Source organism: Tupaia chinensis, unplaced genomic scaffold, assembly GCF_000334495.1.
Source record: "Tupaia chinensis unplaced genomic scaffold, TupChi_1.0 Scaffold000646_1, whole genome shotgun sequence".
NCBI classification, from domain to species: domain Eukaryota; kingdom Metazoa; phylum Chordata; class Mammalia; order Scandentia; family Tupaiidae; genus Tupaia; species Tupaia belangeri.
The window spans coordinates 924,172-945,493 of NW_006160167.1; the positions used below are offsets into that span (position 1 = coordinate 924,172).

The 21,322-nt window shown below is 36.3% G+C and overlaps 1 protein-coding gene across 1 annotated transcript in view; it reads left to right on the forward strand.

The window, feature by feature from the left end:
* The first annotated feature begins 2,293 nt into the window (after positions 1-2,293).
* RNF19A (ring finger protein 19A, RBR E3 ubiquitin protein ligase) overlaps positions 2,294-21,322 on the forward strand; it is a 30,924-nt gene continuing 11,895 nt past the window's right edge. Inside the window, exons 1-4 of the mRNA XM_027776224.1 lie at positions 2,294-3,057; positions 13,536-13,744; positions 16,563-16,728; positions 17,604-17,766. Coding sequence (XP_027632025.1) covers positions 2,462-3,057; positions 13,536-13,744; positions 16,563-16,728; positions 17,604-17,766 — 1,134 coding nt within the window. The 5' untranslated portion in view covers positions 2,294-2,461. The remainder of the gene's footprint in view (positions 3,058-13,535; positions 13,745-16,562; positions 16,729-17,603; positions 17,767-21,322) is intronic.

Genomic DNA, 21,322 nt, shown 5'->3' on the forward strand with positions numbered 1-21,322 from the left:
AAGAGACCCTGTGGAGGGGTGGGGTTCTTTCTCTTTTTTTCCTCTCTCTCTGGAGAGCACATGTGTCCTATAGGAAAATTAAGTAATTTAAAAATCTTTTCATATCATTATACTTAAATTGTGAGTGGTTCATTTCAGTGGCCTGTTTAACACTTATTTCCAGGACTTGTGTGAGGTTTTCTTTGGGTTTTTTGCTTCTATCATCTAGGCTTTGGTGGATTTCCTTGTACAATATGTCTTTGCACACTTGTATCCTTGTCTTCTGAAGGATAAATTTTACATGTGAGCTTGCTGGGTCAAAAAAATATTTCCATTTTAAAGTTTAAAGATAATACCAAATTGGTTCTCAAGAATTGTACTGATTTGTATTCCTCCCAACGTGTGAGGTACTTCTTTTACTACAGATTCACCAACCTTCTACAGTCCTTGTCAGTTCAGTATGCATGAACATGGTATCTGATGTTTGAATTTTCATGTCTTCAGTTGAGATTATTGTTGAACACATCGCTGTTCCTTATCCTCCTAATTTCTGCAGCTCTTTTTCTCCAAACTACCTGCTCATATTTTTGCCCATTTTGGTCTTAGGCTGTGTGTCCTTTTTTGTGAGAGAGTGAAAAAGTTTAAGAAAAGCATACAGGGACCAGCAGTTAGTGTAATGGCTGTGTCCTGGACTCCCACATAGTCGACCATGGTTCGCATCCTGGACCCAGTGGCTTAAAACTTATGCCGGGCGCATGTGCTTGTGTAAGAAAAGAAAAGCATACAGAATGTATAGGTAGAGCAGCCTCACAAGGGGAGGTGGGTGAACAGTTTTGTTTCTTCCTTTCTTCAGGGAATTATCCTGGGATGAACTGCTACTGTCCACTACTTCCCTGGCTGCAGACCTTCTACCAAATTTGAACATACTAATACCTTGTAAAACAACAATTTTAGGGACCAGCAGGTGGCGTGGTGGTTGGGGTGCTGGGCATTCCCACATGGCTGACCATGGTTCAAGTCCCAGACCTGGTGGCTTGCTTTGTTACTTTCCCTCTTCCTCTCTGTGTCTCTCTCTGGTCAAATTAAAATAAAATGAATGAATAAATAAAATAAATAATTCTTTTAAAAAAAAACAGCAATTTTATTCCTAGAAATGAGTAAACGAGAAATGAACACATACGTGCATGAAAAGGCACACATACAATGTTTACAGCATTACTGATACATTATGATAGTCAAAATACTATTACAATATACTAATACAACCACACTAATACCAATGTAGGATACATAAATAAGTTTTGGTTTATTCACATCTAGTGTAGTTGTCCCTCAGTATCTGTGAAGGATTGGTCCTAGGACATTGTTCTTTACATACTATGGATATTCTTTTATCATATGTGACAAATGTCTTTTCCCACACTCATAATACTATCTCTTAATTTTATTATAGTCCAATTTGTCAGGCTTCTCTTTTATGGGTAGTACTTTTGTATGTTCTCTTTAAGAAATCTTTTCATTGAAACATTCTCTTCTGTTGTCTCCTAGAAGATTATGGTTTTTTCTTTTCACATTTAGATTTGTGAACCATCTGGAATTGATTTCTCTGCATGGGGTATGCCATTGGTCAAGTGCCTTTTCTTTCCTCAAATAGATAACTAGTAAACATAGTATTTTAAAAAAAGCCATTTCTAGTGCTCAGTAATATCATTTTTGTTATAAGTTAAGATATACATATATGTATATATATATATACACATATATGTAGATAGACATTTTCCTATTTGTTTTTCTGTCTATACTTTTCTAGACTGTGTTCTGTTTCATTGACCTTTGATTCAATCCTTAAGACATAGCACATTGTCTTAGTTACCGTAACTCTAATATATCATCATACCTGGCATTGTGGGAGATACTCTCCCACTTTTTTCTTCAAGAGTGTATGAGTTATTTGTAGTCTTTTGTATTTGCATGTACATTTTATTGTTGGTTAAAAGCAGACCCAAAACTTAAAGGCAATCATCGAAGTCAGAGTGGTAATGATCAGAAGTTTTATGTATGATTATGATCATGAGTAGGTCAGATCAAATCTAGAGTCTTTTTTTTAAATTAAAGAATGTCCTCATTGCTATTTCAACATTAATTTTGGGTTCTCATGTAGACTACTTAAAACATTGGCCTTATTAAAAAAAAAACCTAATGGTCATAGAACGTACTCGTTTGAAATTTCATAGTGAGTTTGTAAGTTTATAAAAACGTGCAAAGAGTATAATTAAATGATTTTCATGTTTTGTTTTGTTTTTCCTTCAGAACGTCTGTGACAACAGTCTTCTGCAAATTGAACTTTTTGAAGAATTCTCTGAAGGAATCAAATAGAATTTTCTTACATCATGACTTAATTTGTATGAAAGAACAAGAAACAGATTTTGTCTCTAAATATAATGAAGGGCTGTGTTAAAACACTAACCCTGACTCAATTCTAATGAGCATTTTAGACATGAGTTTACATCGGCAAATGGGTTCAGATCGAGATCTTCAGTCTTCTGCTTCATCTGTGAGCTTGCCTTCGGTCAAAAAGGCACCAAAGAAAAGAAGAATTTCAATTGGCTCTCTGTTTCGAAGGAAAAAGGATAACAAACGTAAATCAAGAGAGCTAAATGGCGGGGTGGATGGAATTGCAAGTATTGAAAGTATACATTCTGAAATGTGTACTGATAAGAACTCTATTTTCTCTACAAATACCTCTTCTGACAATGGATTAACTTCTATCAGCAAACAGATTGGAGACTTCATAGAGTGCCCTTTGTGCCTTTTGCGGCATTCTAAAGACAGATTTCCTGATATAATGACTTGTCATCATAGATCTTGTGTGGATTGTCTACGACAATATCTAAGGATAGAAATCTCTGAAAGTAGAGTTAATATCAGTTGCCCAGAATGTACTGAACGCTTTAATCCCCATGATATTCGCTTGATATTAAGTGATGATGTCTTGATGGAAAAATATGAAGAATTTATGCTTAGACGGTGGCTTGTTGCAGATCCTGATTGTAGGTGGTGTCCTGCTCCAGACTGTGGGTAAGAAGATACAGTTTGATTTTTCTTGTGTTAATTTTCTTTTCCTCTGAATAAAACAAGAATTTGCTTCCTATTACTCAAAAGAAAAATCTTAACATGCCAGAGAATTCATTCATTCAACAAATAAATATATTGAGTGTGTACAAACCATGTATCAGGTAAAATGTTAAAGGCTGTAATCCTATCTTACTCATTTTTATATTCTCTCTGTATTATACACTCACATAAGACCATTTTTGAAGAAAAGGGTAGGATGGTAGAACACAGGACCTAAATGCAAAATTGGTTTTCCCTATCTATTTGGAGAATAGTTTATTTTGAACGTTTATTTTGGAATAATAGATGAAATTATCAGTGTTTGTGGCAAGAGGGTTATTTGTGATCATAAACTTAAATGATCTCTGAAAAGTACCGTAATACGTGCTGTAATGCTAGCTATTCGTGTTGATAAACATAAGCATTTGCTAGTCTCAAGATCTTACAGTTACGTATTGATAGTATTTCATTTGCTCTAAGTTTCAGATTACTAACACAAATACCATTTTCTCCATATTTATAATATTTTTGCATAATGACTGGTAAGTATGTGCAGCATTTGTTATGTACAGTTGTCAGAACTAGTAAAAAATATATGCATGGTAAAAGCCAGTCTGACTTACCATATATTAGTAAACCTGAGATTATAAGTAAGAGTTTGGAAAGACCCAGAATTTCCATGATTATCTAGGTATAATCTCAGAGGCAAGGCTGGAATGTGAGTTTAATGTATCAAATTACAACTTTGGGACTCATTATCTAAAATCTATTATTAAAAGCTGGCTGGTTGGTGAATTATCAGATTGCACCTAACCAATATGCCATAATGTTAAATAAGAAAAGTATAGTTTTTCCAGTCTGCAAATCCCAGTTTTCCCGAGTATCAATAGCGCTTAACTATCCATTAAGGATTTTTGTGTAATACAAAATGTTAAAAAGTTACCTAAGTATTTAGTATTTTATGAATTCATTAGTTGTGTGTAGGACCTAGATGTATTGTTTAGTGTTATTTTTAAATTATGCTCATTTATACCCCAGGGAACTTGTACTGTAACATAAACAACAAAATAATATGATAAAGGTAATATTTAAACCAGGCCAAGGTTAGCTGTGCTTCCAGATATAATGGCAGAAGCAAACTCTGGGACCTCTGAAGGGCTAAACTCTCAAAAACTGAGAAGACAGTAGAGATAATGGGGACTTGGCAGGTGGTGTAGTGGTTAAGGCACTGGACTCCCACATGGCTGACTGAAGTTCAAGTCCCAGACCTGGCAGCTTACTTTATCTTTCTGTGTGTGTCTCTCTCTCTTGCTCTCTCATGAGCTCAGGTACCCAATAGTACATTAAAATAATAATAGTAAAAATAATAAATAAAATTGAATAATTCTTTAAGAAAATAGACATGATGTACAGCACTTTTAAAGAGCTTGAGCAGGAGACAATATCCTGTCAGAGAAACAGCTTGGATATAGTTGTATTGCTCTTGATCCTATGAATCCCTGTGCAACACTTTCACTGGTGCAAATACTCTTGAAATTAGAGTAGATTTCAAATTGGATAGCAAATTTTAGGTTAAAAACTTTCCAAGTCATTATAAAACATACTCCCAGGACTAGCAGATGGTGTAATGGTTACAGCGCTGGACGCCCACGTAGTTGACCATGAATCGAGTCCCAGACTCGGCAGCTTAAAACTCAGGCTGGGGGGACCAGCAGTTAGCGTAATGGCTATGTTGCTGGACTCCCTTATAGCCAACCATGGTTTGAATCCCGGGCCCAGGGGCTTAAACTTACGCTGTGTGTGTGTGCGTGCGTGCCCAAGGTCCTGAGAGAAGAATGGAGGAGAGGGGTGATTTCTCACTTTCTATCTTTCTGTCTTTCTGGTGAGCACACAACACTCTATAGCAAAAAAAAAAAAAAAAAAAACTAAAAAAAAAAAACTCAGGCATGTGTATGCATGCCCAAGATCCTGGGAGGAGAAGGGATTGTGGGTGTGGCCAATCTCTCTGGGAGGTGATCTGTTGCTCTCTCTCTCTCTCTCTCTCCAGCAAGTGCACACACACTATAGCAAAAATCTCTTTTAAATGTAAAACAGACATACTCCCATAACAAGAGTTTAGATACTGAGGAATATGCCCGTGTGTCAACTGAATTAAAGGTGTGGTTTTCTAACTCCATATTCTTTATGAAACCCTAAGGTACAAGAGATGCTTCATCAATTCCTCTAAACACTCAGTAGCTTAAACAAAAGTAAATATTTTAACCTTAAAATGATGAGACAAAATGAGGTTTAATGTCAGAACTTGTCGTCAGGAAAGAATGAGGCAATAAATCCAGAGATACAGGTGACTACATAGTTGTGTTTTTTCTTGTGTTAAATTGATTGGCCACATCATCATACTAGCATTAGATAGTTTTCATAAGAACTTATTTTTGGAGGAAGCAAGCCAAACCAATTGAGAAAGGATTGTTCATCAAATAGAATTGTGAAAATTAGCTACTTGAGAGGGAAAAATTAGATTGTCACCACATAACATTTTTGAAGACGTTTTTGCCTTAGGGCATGTGCACTCACCAGAGGGAGAAAAATAGAGACATTAAGAGAAAAAGTGAGAAATCATCCAAAGGGGGGATGTCCACAGTGTAATCGCTTCTCCTCCCAGGATCTTGGGCACGCATGCACATGCGTCCAGCATGATTTTCAAGCCACCAGGTCTGGGACTTGAGGCATAGTCAGCTGTATGGGAGTCCAGTAATGTAACCGCTATGCAATCTGCTGGTTCCACCACATGTAACACATTAGACAAACTCAAAACTGATTATAGAGGTGAGTTTGTTTTTTGTTATAGGATGTGCATGTTTGCCAAAGAGATACAGAGAAAGAGAGATCATCCACATGGGAGAAGTGTATACCGCAATCCCTTTCCTCCATTCTCTTGGGATTCTGGGCAAGCAAACACATACCTAGCATGATTCCCAAGCCACCAGGTCTGTGACGGTGTCTGTCACAGTAAGCCATGTAAGATCCAGCAGCTCCAACTTCCATACCACCTGCTGACCCAGAGGTTAGCTTTTTATAAAAGGAGAGAGTTTTGGGGCTGGCAAGTGGCATGGTGGTTAAGGGTGCTGGACTCCCATATGGCCAATCGCAATTCTCATTTTCTGTCTCTCTAGTGATTACATGCACCCTATAGCAAAAATCCCTAAAAAAAAAAAAAAAAATTCTGTTGTTATGAAAGGGCACTTGATTGTTACATACATTTAATAAAGAATTATCCTTGATTAGTTTGGTTATAATATTTGGTATTGGTGGTTGTCAATAGTCTTACCTACAAAGAACAGAAAAAAAATTACATCACAGAGATTACTTTTATTTATGTATTCCCATTTATATTTTATTTATGCTGACTCACTTAAGTTGTTAAGAGCCTATTTTTTACACTTACCATGACAAGGTTTATGGTTGTGTTATGTAGGAAACTTTACTCAGTATCATAAATATCTATGTATAGTTTGAAAACATAGACTACTGCCTGGACCCACATTGATTTTTGAATCCCTATTCTAGCATGCTTTTATAAAGATTAAGTGAGATAGATCTTTAATGTTACTAGCAAAATTCTAACATATAGCAAGCTTCCCATAGCTCTTATTTATTATTCTGTCTCTCCATTTTAAAAGTTTTGTTTTTTTATTTTTAAAAATCACTCATTCTGCTACTTAACTCATCTATGTGCCAAGTACTGGAGATTTAATCATGAATAAAAGACAAAAATCTCTGCCCCCCTTGGAGCTTTTTAAAACCTTTGGAACTCTCAGAGGAATATTTTTATTAAAATTCCACTTCTTATTTAAATCTGGCATAAGAAATACTGGTAAATATCTGAATATTTGGCAGTCCTGTTCATAGATATGCTTAAGCATAGTACCAGTACCACAGTTGTGTATGTACCATTTAACCCCTTTTATTGTACAGCACACTTGAAGGGTTCATTTTTTCCTTCCAGAAATGCTAGATGTGATATCACGAATTTTTCCTTTTGCATTTGATATTTTTCAGTATCATCATTTTCTGTATCCAATTTTGACTTTTCTTAAATATGTAATTTAGCACATCTTGAGAAATACACGGGGACTTCAAACAATTTGTGGAAAAATTGAATTAAAGCATGAGTTTATTTTGGTGCCCAAAAAACTGAAATCCATTCATAGTTTTTTCATAATACACCTGTTCATTCTGTGAAACTTTTTGAAGACCCCGCGTACTGTTCTTACATTGGAGTGGAAAAGAATATTTACCTGACCTGGTTTCTATTTGAGATCTCTTGGGGTTTTGACCTAATATTTTTTCCATTCTTCTTAGAACCAAGGCAGATTAGGCTTGTTTTAAGGACTGTATTTCTAAAAGCCACTCTTAAAGAGGGACCCTGGGAGTCAAATCTGAATTGCTGTGATTTAACTAGAGTCAGGCTAGCTAGCCTGCTTCTAGAACATACCAGTCCTAATAGAATAGAAATAGAAATACCTGGCCATGGCCGGCAGAGAAGAATTAAGGTGAGGGACATGATATGTAAGAGGAGGGGTTGTATAGGACCTACCTTGAATAAACGTAGCTGATTACCTCTGCCTACAAGGCCTTGTTTGTATATCGTCTAGGTTGGTAGCAAAAAGTTGGCATTTGAGTTAGCACAGGCCACTTTAGTAACCAGCACATACTAACTTTGTCATCTTGTGTGTATTTCTGACTTCGCTAGTGAACTTTGAATGTATGAGGAGACTTCAAAAAGTTCATAAACAATGAAATTACAAAGTATGGATTTATTTTGGTAAAAAAAATGTTTTAAATCTGTGCAGATTTTTTTCATAATGCTTGTTTTCCTTGAACTTTTAAAAACCCCTTCTGTGGAAACACTATACTAGAATGTAATAATTAATCATTTAATGTCTTTGTACCCTTCATGGGTAAAAGAAAAGTATTTGTGTGTTTGTTGTTTCTTTTTGAATGAACCAAATGACTGTATGCCACCAACATAAGCCGTGCACCTTAGGGTAATATGATCAACTGTAATCAGCTTCAAGCTAGTTTCCTGTGGCATTTAAATGGCTCTCAATGGTAACTTACTTTGGTGGACCACAGTGTTCTTAATGAAATTAAAAAAAAAAAAATGGGTCATAGGCTTAGGGACAAAAGAACATGTATTTTTAGAATTCTAATTAATGTCCATATGACTCTTGTTTCCATCCTACTGAGAAGTGTTTTTAGCCAGACCTTGACCATCTTTTGACATGCTGGAAATTGTTTTGTAGAACAACCTTTTATTTAATTATTTAATTTTATTTATTCATTTATTTTTTAATTTGACCAGAGAGGGACAGAGAGAGAGAGAGTAAGTGAGAAAGCAAGCCACCAGGTCCAGGACTCCAACTGTGGTCAATCATGTGGGCGTGTCCAACGCCTTAACCACCATGCCACCTGCTGGTCCCTGTAGGATAACTTCTTATAAATTTTGTGCAGATCATAGTTTTTAGCTGATTTTCTCTAGTACAGTCATCCTTTGGTATACTCAGGAGATTGGTTTCAGGACCCCCTTGTAGATAGCAAAATCCAAAGATGCTCAAGTCCTTATGTGTACTTGCCAGAGGCAGAGTCAGAGAAAGGGAAAACCAGAGTATAAACCCCTTCCTGGGGTGAAGGGGGGAATGACCATGCCACAGTCCCTTTTCCTCCATTCTCCTCTCAGGTTTTTGACCAGGCACACATGCTTGCCTGGTATGTTTTTCACATTGTTGTCCCATGACTTGAACCATGCAGTTAGCCATGTGAGATCTAGCAACCTTAACCTCCACACCACTGGAGTAGCCCCTATTCTAACTTATATGTTAATAATATCACATCTTGGTGCCAGCAGGAAGGCATGGTGATTAAGGTGCTTGATGCCCACATGGCTGACCATGGTTTAAGTCCCAGACCTGGCAGCTTGAAAGTCATGCTGAGCACATGTATGTGCCTAGGATCTCAGTAGGAGAATGGAGGAGAAGGGATTGTGGCATGGCTATCCCCCCTGAGAAGTGATTTCTCACTTTCCCTCTCACTGTCTCTCTCTATCTTCTCTGGCAAGTGCACACACCACATGGCAAAAATCTTCAAAAAAAAAAATCATTTATATATAGCAAAATATAACTCAGGATAAAGTTTTGTAGTAATGTATCTTAGAGGAGCACTGTATAAAGGAAGTAATTAAAGGTTGAATAAATCTCAGATCTTATTGCCTGTCAATAAGCAGTCATTTCAACAAGCTGAAGTCTTTAGACACGAGCTATAAGGAATTATCATCTTAGGGACCAGCAGGTGGCCTAGTGGTTAAGGCACTGGACTTCCCACATGACTGACCATGGTTTGAGTCCTGGTCCTAGTGGCCTTCTTTCTCTTTCTCTCTCTCTCTCATTCTCTCTCTCTTTCTCTCTCTCATTCTCTCTCTCTGAAGAGCACATGTGCCTATAGCAAATTTTAAAATGGTAGTACTAAATAAAAATAAATAAAAAAGAATTATCATCTTAAAGCAATTTAAGAAGCTGTTTTGAAGTTTGATTATTGAGAAGAAAAAGTGTGTGAAGTGTGCTCAGTTTTCTCTTATTTCATAGCTCTCCGTGTTTTCATGGATATTGTTTCAGTTTATGGAATTTACCTTGTATTGAAATTTTGAAAGGACAAAGTTGACATTCTGCTTTTAATTTTTCTTGCCAAGATGTGAAGAATTTCCCAGTAGGACTTTAAAAAAATATTCTGAAAGACTTACAGTCTAAATCATTAACTATAAATTAAGTCAGTTCTTTCCTAAATTTCATTTAGTAATACAAATACTAGGATACTGAGCATCTTCTATAAAGGTTAACACTATGATATAACCTAACTTCTATTAATTTACCTTATGTATTTTTTATAAATATGGGCTCAGAAAGGATATGTTCTCTAAATTTACCTCATTTACTCAACATTCATATTAACTGTACCTCTACAAGGGTCTTCAGAAAGTTCATAAAAATGAGTATTATGAAAAGGGTATGGATAGATTTAAATTATTTTTGCACCAAAATAAGCTTGTAATTTAATCCCATCTTCTATGAACTTTTTGCAGTCACTTCGTATTTCCTTATTTAATTATTAAAAGGTAAGTTTGTACCTAAATTTGACTTTTACAATTATCACAAAAGATTATGCTGTTTTACTCTTATAATGTCCATTTACACCTCAGTTATCCAGCAAAATTTCACAATTTAAAAATTTCTACTCTAAGTTTTATCTAGAATGCTTATCAATATTTATTTTAAAATGAGTGTTCAAATATTAATATTCAATTCAAATGACATGATATGGAAAGATAGTAATGTGGATGGTCACATATTCACCAGTCAAACACAAATGCAGAGGTACTAGGTGATTTAGTTGCAGGGAGATCATGTAATTTACATAGTATTAGGCTGATGGAATTTGGACCAACTAGCCTAAACCTCTGTTCTGCCTTTGTAATTCTCTATTCTGCCCTCCTTTTTTCTCTGCCTTTTCTTCCATAAAAAATAGATTAGAGAAGAGGTTTAGAAAAGAATGTCATAACCTTCTTACTGAAATTCCTATTTTAAACTGATACTTAATATATTAGATCATTGATTACTTAGATAATAACTTTGATAGAAAATAAAGTATAGGGGGGTTTTTTGTTTGTTTTTATAGACCTGCAGTGCTAAATTACCCCATGTTGATTCAAATTGTCTTTCATTCATTTTTGTTTGAGCATATTTGTGTTAGATAGTGCTGATGAGAGAAGTGGTCTATGAGAAATAGAGGAGAACAGCAGGTGGAGTGGTGGATAAGATTGAATTCCCACATGACTGACCATGGTTCAAATCCCAGACCTGGATGGCTTGCAAATAATGCCAGGTGCATGTGTGTGCATGCCCAGAATCCCAGGAGGAGAATGGAAGAGAAGGACTGCAGCATGGCCATCTTCCCTGGAGGGTGATTTTCTTCTCGCTTTCCTTCTCAGTGTCTCTCTGCCTCTCTCCAGCTAGTGCTTGCACCCTATGGCAAAAATAAAAGCAAAATGGAATTTATGATGTAAAGTCTAAGTTTTAAGAGTGAGGTATGAAGGGAGCAACAAGTTCAAAAGAGGAGGAACTTTTTATTCTAAAAATACTGCATAATTTTGGGACCAGCAGTTGGCATAATGGCTATGTTGCTGGACTCCCATGTAGACGAGTACAGTTTGAGTCCCAGACTCAGTGGCTTAAGCTCATGCCAGGTGCGTGTGCCTGTGTGCCCAAGATCCTGAAGAGAAGGGATTGCAGTGTGGCCATTCCCCCCTGGAGGGTGATTTCTTCCTTTCTGTCTGTCTCTGTCTTTCTGGCAAGCACACATGCCCTAGAGCAAAAACCTCTTGGGGGGGTGGGGATGGAATGATTTTATAGATTATCTTGAAATTCAGTAAAATCTTAGTTATAATTATTATTTAAATTTCATTGCCAGTAATAAAGGGGAGCTCTGAAAACTTCCCTAAATTTCCAGACAAGAAGAAAGGCTTTTTATAAAAGCCTCTTATACATAGATAAGATTTCCTTGTTGATATTTTAAAAGAAAACTAGAACCGCCTGGAAAATTTTTAAAGTTTTATTGAGATCATTGTAGATGGACATGCATTTGTAGAACAGTGACACAACCAGGATGTTGGCATAGATGTGATCTACCAATTTTGCTCAAATCTCCCTGGTTTTACATGTACTTATTTTTGTGTATGTGTATTTAGTTATATAGCATTTCAGTCAAGTGTAGTTCATGGTACTGTGCAGTTCCACTACAACCAAGATCCCTCATGTTGCTCTTTTTTTTTTTTTTGAGAGATTTTCACTGTAGGGCGCGTGCGCTCGCCAGACAGACAGAGAGAGACAGAGACAGAAAGCGAGAAATCACCCCCCAGGGGGGATGGTCACGCCGCAATCCCTTCTCCATTCTCCTCTCGGGATCTTGGGCACGCACGCACACATGCCCGGCGTGAGTTTTAAGCCACCGGGTCCGGGACACGAACCGCGGTCCACTACGTGGGAGTCGAGCGACGTAGCCATTACGCTAACTGCTGGTTCCCATCCTCATGTTGCTCTTTTATAACTACATCTACCTCCTTCCCACTCTTTCTTCTCCCCAACCTTTGTCTCTGACCCCTGCCAGCCACTAATGGTTTCCCTTTCTAAAATTTTATCATTTCAAAAATGTTATATAAATGGAACATAGGGTATATCACTTTTTGAGATTAACATTTTTTTTAGAAATGTTTGATTTTATTGTATTTTTTATTATTGTATTTTTTAAATTTGCTATAGGACACACACTCACCAGAGGCAGGAGGGTTGAGAAAGCAAGCCTCTAGCCGGGGACTCAAACTACTGTCGTCCATGTGGGAGTCCAGCGTCTTAACCACCACGGCACCTGTTGGCCTCAAGGTTAACTTTTTTCACTCATCATAATTCCCACAGGGAATCACTGAGTTTTTACTTGTATCAGTAATCATCTTTGTTGTCGAGTAGTAGTCATCCATATGGGTGCCATAGTTGTTTAACAGTGTACCTATTGAGGGCATTGGGGCTGTTTCCTGTTTTGGATTATGAGTAAAGCTGCTGTGAACATTTGTGCACAGGTTTTGTGTGAACATAAACTTTTATTTCTTTGAGATAAATGCCAAAGAGTGCCTAGAATTAGAAAATGTTAAAATGCTAAACACTAACAGAATAAGGGTTAGGGCTAGTCATGAATCTCCTGTTCTCAGTCTTTATCTGAACAAAAGACAACAAACTTAACCACTTTTACCAGGCATCTTAGAAACAAAGTGTGAGAATTTATGAGTCAGTACAAAATGATTACAAAACGTTTAATCTGACACAGTATACCATTGACAGGCGCTGCTGATCCATAGTCATTACTTTTTAAATAGTAATCAATGTCTAGTTTTTCTCATTTTAAAAGTAATGAATAATGGTAGAAAGTCAGAATTGCATAATTGTGTAAAGAAGAAAATTGAAACCTTAAGATCAAGAAAATCACTAAGATTATTGGTGTATTTCTTTCTAGTCTATTGTGTGTGCATACAATACTAATTTATTAGTTTTAATAAAATTGGGATTAGACTAAATGCAGCTTGGTATCCTGCTTAAAAGTTAAAAGTTATAAAGAACTTTTCAAATGTCTTAGAGGTATTTATATGCTGCCATTTGTGAATTATCTCCTCCTGCCCACCCCCATTTTTATATTGGTGAAATAGGGTTAGGGTTAATGACTATTTGTGAATATATAAACAGAAAATGTTTTCCAGGAATATCATTTTAGTTGGATTTTTTTTAACTTAATGAATAGCTCATGTTTTATGTTATATTTTAAATAATTTTTCTTGTTCTCTCAAGATATGCTGTGATAGCATTTGGATGTGCCAGCTGTCCAAAATTAACTTGTGGGCGAGAAGGCTGTGGAACAGAGTTTTGCTACCATTGTAAACAGATTTGGCATCCCAACCAGACCTGTGATGCTGCTCGACAAGAGAGAGCCCAGAGTTTACGTCTGAGGACTATTCGTTCTTCATCCATTAGTTATAGTCAAGAATCTGGAGCAGCAGGTACTAATGTTTGATTTTTTTTTTTTCTAACAAAACATTTGACACACGATACTACTTTAATGAAAAAAGTATTCTTTTCCTCTTATCATCTATTCTCCCTTAACACTTCAAAAGTGTTTTATGTTTTAAGTGCTGTTTACAAAAGCCTCATTCTTTCCTGTAAAAAAAAGTGATTCTGATATTGGAAAGATTTTATTGTCAGGACAAAAAGGAAGACGGGAAGTATCATGGAAAAAAGGAATCAGTCATGATACATACAACTGATAGTTAAAGATAATCTGAAATTGGGAACCAGCAGTTAGCGTAATGGCTATGTCGCTGGACTCCCATGTAGTCGACCACGGTTCGCGTCCCGGACCCAGTGGCTTAAAATTCACGCCAGGCGCGTGTGCATGCATGCCCAAGATCCCGAGAGGAGAATAAAGGAGAAGGGATTGCAGCGTGACCATCCCCCCGGGGGGTGATTTCTCGCTTTCTGTCTCTATGTCTCTCTCTGTCTGGCGAGTGCATGCTCTCTATAGCAAAAAACCTCTCCAAAAAAAAAAAAAAAAAAAAGATAATCTGAAATTTATTTATAAAAGTATCTTATGCAAAACATGGCAGGTACTTCTAATAAAATATGAATTTCTGATATATCACCTTTAGATAATTTCTTCTTGCATAAATCTCAAAAAATAATAGGCTTAAAACAATACTCTTGGAATCCTTTTCATTTAAATATTTTGTGAAACTACATTTTATATGCAGTTGTCTTGTTTAATCCTAGAATCAAAAATACAAAAATTATACCTTAGTGGAGAGGACACTAAGAACTTTAAGGTGTTAGGAATTTAAAAATTACCTGGGAAGGGGCCAGCAAACGGTGTGGTAGTTGAGGGCACTGGGCTCCCACATGGCTGACCACTGTTCGAGTCCCAGACCTGGTGGCTTGCTTTCTCACTTTCCTTCCCCAACCCCCTCACTCACTCACTCTGTTCCTCTCTGGTGAAATTAAAATAAATAAATAAATAAAGTTTAAAATAATTTTTATTTTTGGAGAGTTGTTTTGTTTTGTTTTGTTTTTGCTATAGGGTGCTTGAGCTTGTCAGAAAGACAGAGAAAGACAGACAAACAGAAAGCAAGAAATCACCCCCCAGGAGGGATGGCTTAATGACTATGTCGCTGGACTCCCATGTAGTTGACCACAGTTCACGTCCTGGACCCAGTGGCTTAAACTCATGCTGGGCACATGTGTATGCATGCCCAAGATCCCGAGAGAAGAATGAAGGAGAAGGGATTGCAGCGTGGCCATCCCCTGTGGGGGGGTTTTTTTCACTTTCTGTGTCTCTCTGTCTTTCTGGTGAATGCACATGCCCTATAGCAGCAGAAACCTCTCCCCCCAAAAAAACAAAAAACAAAACAACAACAAAAAAATGCTTTGGCCCTAGAAGAAGCACTACGGAAACTTGAATTCACTGATAAAGCACAGATAATATTTATAGAAAGGAGAATGGACTATAGCTTAATGCTTATAATTTAAGAAATTAGAACAAATAGTTAAATTCAGTGGTTAGTGCTCTGCATTTCTTTTCTAAGCTGTAAATCTGTCATTAGGAAATGTAGCCGGCTAGGCTGTCGGACCAGGTGGTTAAGGCAGCTGGAACCCCAGAAAATTCATAGAAAAATGGAATTAAAGAGTTTATTTTGGTATTGAAGAAAAACCCCTTAAAATCCATGTATAGGTTTTTTTTTTAACAATATGCATTTTCCATTAACTTTTTGAAGCCCTCTTGTATAATTTAAGGCAGCTCCTATTGTATGTCAGTGACTCCTGAAATTATATGCCACTTGATTTTAATTTAGCACCCTCATGCATTGTAACTATCGTACAAGGAACATACACCAACAATATTTGAATATACATATAATAAAGACATAGACAGCTAAATTAAAGCAGTCATGGGGACCATGACCAGCAGGTGGTGAGCTGGTTGGGGTGCTGGACTCCCACATGGCTGAATGCAGTTTGAGTCCCAGATCTGTTGGCTGGCTTTCTCACTTTCCCTTTCTCTGTCTCTCTCTGGTCAAGTTAAAAAATAATAATAAATAAAATAATTCTTAAAAAAAAAATGTCATGAGCCTACATAATTAACAATGGTTGCTTTTGTTCAGAAATTGTTTTACATGGTTTATAATATTTATAACTGTATTGCCCTTCCATAATCTCTTACCTCTTCCCTTTTATTCTGGGTACTGATTCTTTGCAAGATCCATTTGTCTATAGTGTAAAGGAAGGTATGATGGGGAAAAGGCTGCTTTTCAAAAGTTATCTGTATCATTAAATTTATAGTGCTCATCGATGATATTAGAAGAGAGAAATGAACTTATAGTGTTTTGCATACAGTATCTCAGATAAATACTAAATTGTCATGTCCTATTAGTGTTCATTCACTAAAGGAATAGTATACAGAATATCTACATTCGAGTTTAGTGGAAAAGTTCTAGAACAGCAGGTGCCATCAGAGAAGATAGCTCTGGGGTTGGGTCAAAGACAAACTTTACGTAGCTCACAATTTACTTAGAGCTATCCTTGAGTCTTTCTCTTTATACCTTTGTTGTTATTTCTTCTCATTGTTTGGCTCCTGCGTTTGAAAAGTGTTTACAACTGGAAATTTTAATATATGTTCCCTTTCTCAGAAGGGAATTAAACATACTTTATATACTGAAAACAGTAAGCTGAAGCTGGCAGTTCATGCATTAAGATTTTTTGGCAGTGCTAACAATTGGTAATCTTCTAAAAATTATCTGTAGACTAACTATATATATGTACACTTAACAGATCTCTCTGTATTCCTAATAGCTGATGATATAAAGCCATGTCCACGATGTGCTGCTTATATAATAAAGATGAATGATGGAAGCTGTAATCACATGACGTGTGCTGTCTGTGGTTGTGAGTTTTGTTGGTTGTGTATGAAAGAAATCTCAGATTTACATTACCTCAGGTAAGTTTATAGAAGAAGCTATTGATATGTAAATATAATTTTGTATTATAAGACAAATGAGCTTTGGGGGGAAAAAGGATTGTTCTAAGCATTTTTAAAATTGGGATTTATGGAGCTAGCAGGTGGCATAGTAGTTGGGATGCTGAACTCCCACATGGCTGACCATGGTTCGAGTCCTAGACCTGAGGCTTGCTTTCTCACTTTTTCACTCTCACTGTCTTTCTCTCTTTGGTGAAGCATGCATGCTCTGTAGCAGATTAAAATAATAATAATGATGAGTAAAATAAAGTAAATAATTCTTTTTAAAAATTGGGATGTATAAGATACTGAAGGGATCAATTTTATTCTAGTTACATAAATTTAAAAGGAACCAAATTATTATTGTTACCCATTTGAAATGAATAACTAGTCAAAATATGAAATTATTTTCTTTTTTTCTTTTATTTTTGTGAAAGTGGAAGTCTAATATTTAATGTCCTTGTAATTACGTAGATTGTAAATATTTCCATTTGATTTTTTCATAATTTTCCTCATTTAGACCACAGAGTAAATTTATGATAGATCAGATAATTGTACCTAAAACAGAGATAAAATACACATATTTTGCATTAATTTACTCTTTAAAAACTAACTTAAGGATTCAAGGGTAACAGAGGATTGGGGATAAAATTTTAATCTGAATCCCATTACCAAGATTCCATTAATATAATATATAATGGTTCTTACCTTTGACTTTTAAAGAATTTAGAATTTAAAGATAGGAGAAAAGGCTCTCAAGTATAAAAGTTTTCTTTTATAGTCATTACTTTAGTATATGGTAGTAATTTGTTGTAATGTTTTACAGCAGTTATATTATGATTTTTTTTCCCCATTAGTCCATCTGGGTGTACTTTTTGGGGGAAGAAACCCTGGAGCCGAAAGAAGAAAATATTGTGGCAACTGGGAACACTTGTTGGTGCTCCTGTAGGAATTGCCTTAATAGCTGGCATTGCCATCCCTGCAATGATTATTGGCAATCCTGTGTATGTGGGCCGTAAGGTAAAATGAACATTTACTTGTTATCTTTTTCTAAATCTTCAGGTGTACCGTTTTAGTACTGATGATTTTTGCTTTGTATTGGTTTATTTGTTCTTAGATAAAGCTTATCTTTGGTTTCTTAAGTATAAGATAGTTACTCTTTTTCCCTAAGCTATTAACTTTTCAGTGTTTGCAAAGCTTGTATGTATGCACATAAAGGAGACTTGCTTTAATATTATCTGAATCTGACAACTTCAGCACATTTGTTTAATAAAACCAATTTTGATTATAAAATATTAAAAGATCTTTACTTTTTTTCATAAATATCTATAAAGTCAGGTCTATGAGGTCTTTTTAATAAAATTAATTAGTGAAAAAACATGTGCACTCAGGCAAAAAAATAATTAGCCAGTTCCTGAATTATTTCCACTTGAGTTCAAAACTTTGTTTCTTCTTGTCTTACTGTTATTAGTAAGTATTCTGTTGTGCAGTTACTTGACTGTACAGTGACTGTCTTGTGAAAACTATCACTGGCCTGTGGCTGATGAATTATACTTCATTAGCTAAGCAAATCTTTCTTGAAGGGTTAATGAGATCATTTGTGAAGTGCTAAGAAGTATGCTGCTAAATTAATAGATTCTCAACACTGAGTAGTAGCTTTAGAAATTATCTCACCTCAATCTTGTACCCAAGCAGAATAAAGAGTTAGCAAATTTTTAAAAAGTAATGGATGTTGAGCCCATTCTGTTGTTAGATGTTTTGTATACTGTGACTCATTTTAATCTTGCAGCAACTTAGGTATAATAATCTTTAATTTATGTGTTAAGTGTATTGAGGTTCAGAAAAGTATATGTAATTTATCTTCAGTTACATGGAAAGAAACCAAAGCTGGGATTTAAACCCAGGAACATGAATTGTTTATATAAAATTCCTGATAAGTTTCAGTCTAGCTGTTGGGGCATTTCAGTGATGAGAAAACCACCACCTCAATGAAAGAGCCAAGTGGTTATTAATTTTTAGAAAATTCTTGTGTAGAGTCAGAAGCTATTTACCTTTAATTTGTTTCCTTTAATCCTGTTTCTGACTTCTTCCTAACTCAAGATAAGGTTGATCCTCTTCCATATAGTAACCTTTAAAAAAAAAATTCAACATATAATTATAATCAGAAAATAATATGTGCTATTTTTCTTTTCTTTTTCTTTTGGGGGGGGCTTTGCTTTTTTTTTTTTTTTTTTTTTTTTTTTGTGGGTTTTTTCTATTAGGCGCGGGCGCGCACCTTGCTATAGGGCACGTGCGCTCACCAGACAGAGACAGGGAGACAGAAAGCAAGAAATCACCCCCCAGGGGGGATGGCCACACCACAGTCCCTTCTCCTCCACTCTCCTCTCGGGATCTTGGGCACGCATACACACGCGCCCATTGTGAGTTTTAAGCCACTGGGTCTGGGACTCAAACCACGGCTGACTACGTGGGAGTCCAGCAACATAGCCATTACCCTAACTGCTGGTCCCAATATGTGCTGTTTTTCAAAAATTAGTTTTGGGACTGACAACAGATATTTATAAGCCTAATGTTTATTTCAGATAGTTTTAAGCAAGTATACCTAAGCTTTTAAAAATCTCAAATATAGTAGGCGATTATAATTATTTTTCATGTAGTTAACCAAAGTAAGATTTTGCTGAAAACATTTAAGACTGTTTACTCAGATACTTAGAAATAGAAGTAGAAAGAAAATAGACACTGTTGTACTGCACATACCTACAAATAATTTATAGTGGAGAGATTATTTACCTCATTGTTCCAAGTCCTGGGTGAGTTACAAGTGTCTTTTTTTTTCAGACATGTACCAAAAGGGTGGCAAGTCAGTGAATTAGCTTTCAGTTGAAACAGTGTTCTGTGCAGTTTGGAGATCTGAACCAACCTAGGAAAAAACCTGTTGATACACTTTATAACTGAGACTTCATTTATAACAAAATATAGAAAATACAACCCCCTAATAGTAAACAATTAAGTTAAACCAGAAATAATGGGATGACATGATCACTGTTACTGAACATTGGTGCTTGAGGGTACAGACTTTTCTGGAAGTCACCCTTTCTCTTGGCAGCCTGCCTTTGTAAGTCCGCTCCATTAGTTTTGTAGCCTTGGCTTTTCTCTGCCTCAGTGCTAAGTTTCCGAGGACTGGGGAGGGGAAAGAAACAGGAATTAGCCTCAACTAAAGGATAACGAAAGGTACCGTGGGGAGGTCTGCCCTCTCTGCCTCCATGAACTGTCAATATGTAGGGGAGTGCAGGGGCCCATTCCCTGGGATCGTATTCTCAATACTGGCAAATGGCATTCTGTCTGGGAAGTAAAAATGTTCCTTGCCCCTTACATACTTCGCCCGCCTCCCCAGCCCAGCCTCTTCATTGTTTTATATATCTCACAAAGCTCATTGTACTTCACAGCCTTCAAAATAACTACTTAATAAGTTGTTCTATTAAGCCTCATCTAGAATACTGTTTATGAGTCAAGTACTTATTGTAGAGACTGCCTGTACACTTCTGAGGCTTGAAACAGAGGGGAGAAATGGGCTTTATAGTTTAATCCCATGCAAATCACAAAAATAAAGATACTGAACTATTTCCTAAAATTCATATAGTACATTATAAGCCACGTTCAAGGTGTTGTTAGATTCTCTGTATTAACACCTATACAGTACAAAGATGCTAAGTAGATCTGATTCCTGTTCTCTGGTAGCCAAGGTTTGTTACTGTTTACTTTTTCTCTCTGTACTCCTTACTCTGAGCTATAAATGAGAACCCAAGATATGGAGTCCTTTGTAGTATTTTTCTTCATAAAAAGGATTGATGAAAAAATTAATCCCAAATAGTGATACTTGTTTACTAGATATTTGTTTATTAGAACTGCTTTTTAAGGTCAGCCTCTAAAAAGATTATGAAAACCTCCCCTTGAACCAATTTTTACCATTTAAAGAATCTTATTTAGAAAGAACTCAGTGAAATGCTAAATTCTTTAGGAGTAGTCTATTACCGAAACATCCAACTTAAACCGTGTTGAAAATACTTATTATTTTTTTTTGGAGAAGTTTTTGCTATAGGGTGCATGCACTCGCCAGAAGGACAGAGAGAAGCAGAGAGACAGCAAGAAATCACCCCCAAGGGGAGATGGCCACGCCACAATCCCTTCTCCTCCATTCTCCTCTCGGGATCTTGGGCATGCACTCACATGTGCCCAGCGTGAGTTTAAGCTACCAGGTCTGGGACTCGAACCATGGTCGACCACATGGGAGTCCAGTGACATAGCCATTACACCAACTGCTAGTCCCGAAAATAATATTTTTATTTCATCTTCTTTGCTCAAGGTATGTTTATACTATTGAGTAAGATAAGGACTTTTTATTCAAGACTGTTTTAAATATAAAATATAAAACTTACTAAATGACTGTCTTTTTTGTAAGCAAATTATTTGTGAGAATATGGTTTAAGAATGATGCAGGCGGGAACCAGCAGTTAGCATAATGGCTATATCGCTGGACTCCCGCATAGTCGACCACGGTTCGCGTCCCGGACCTGGT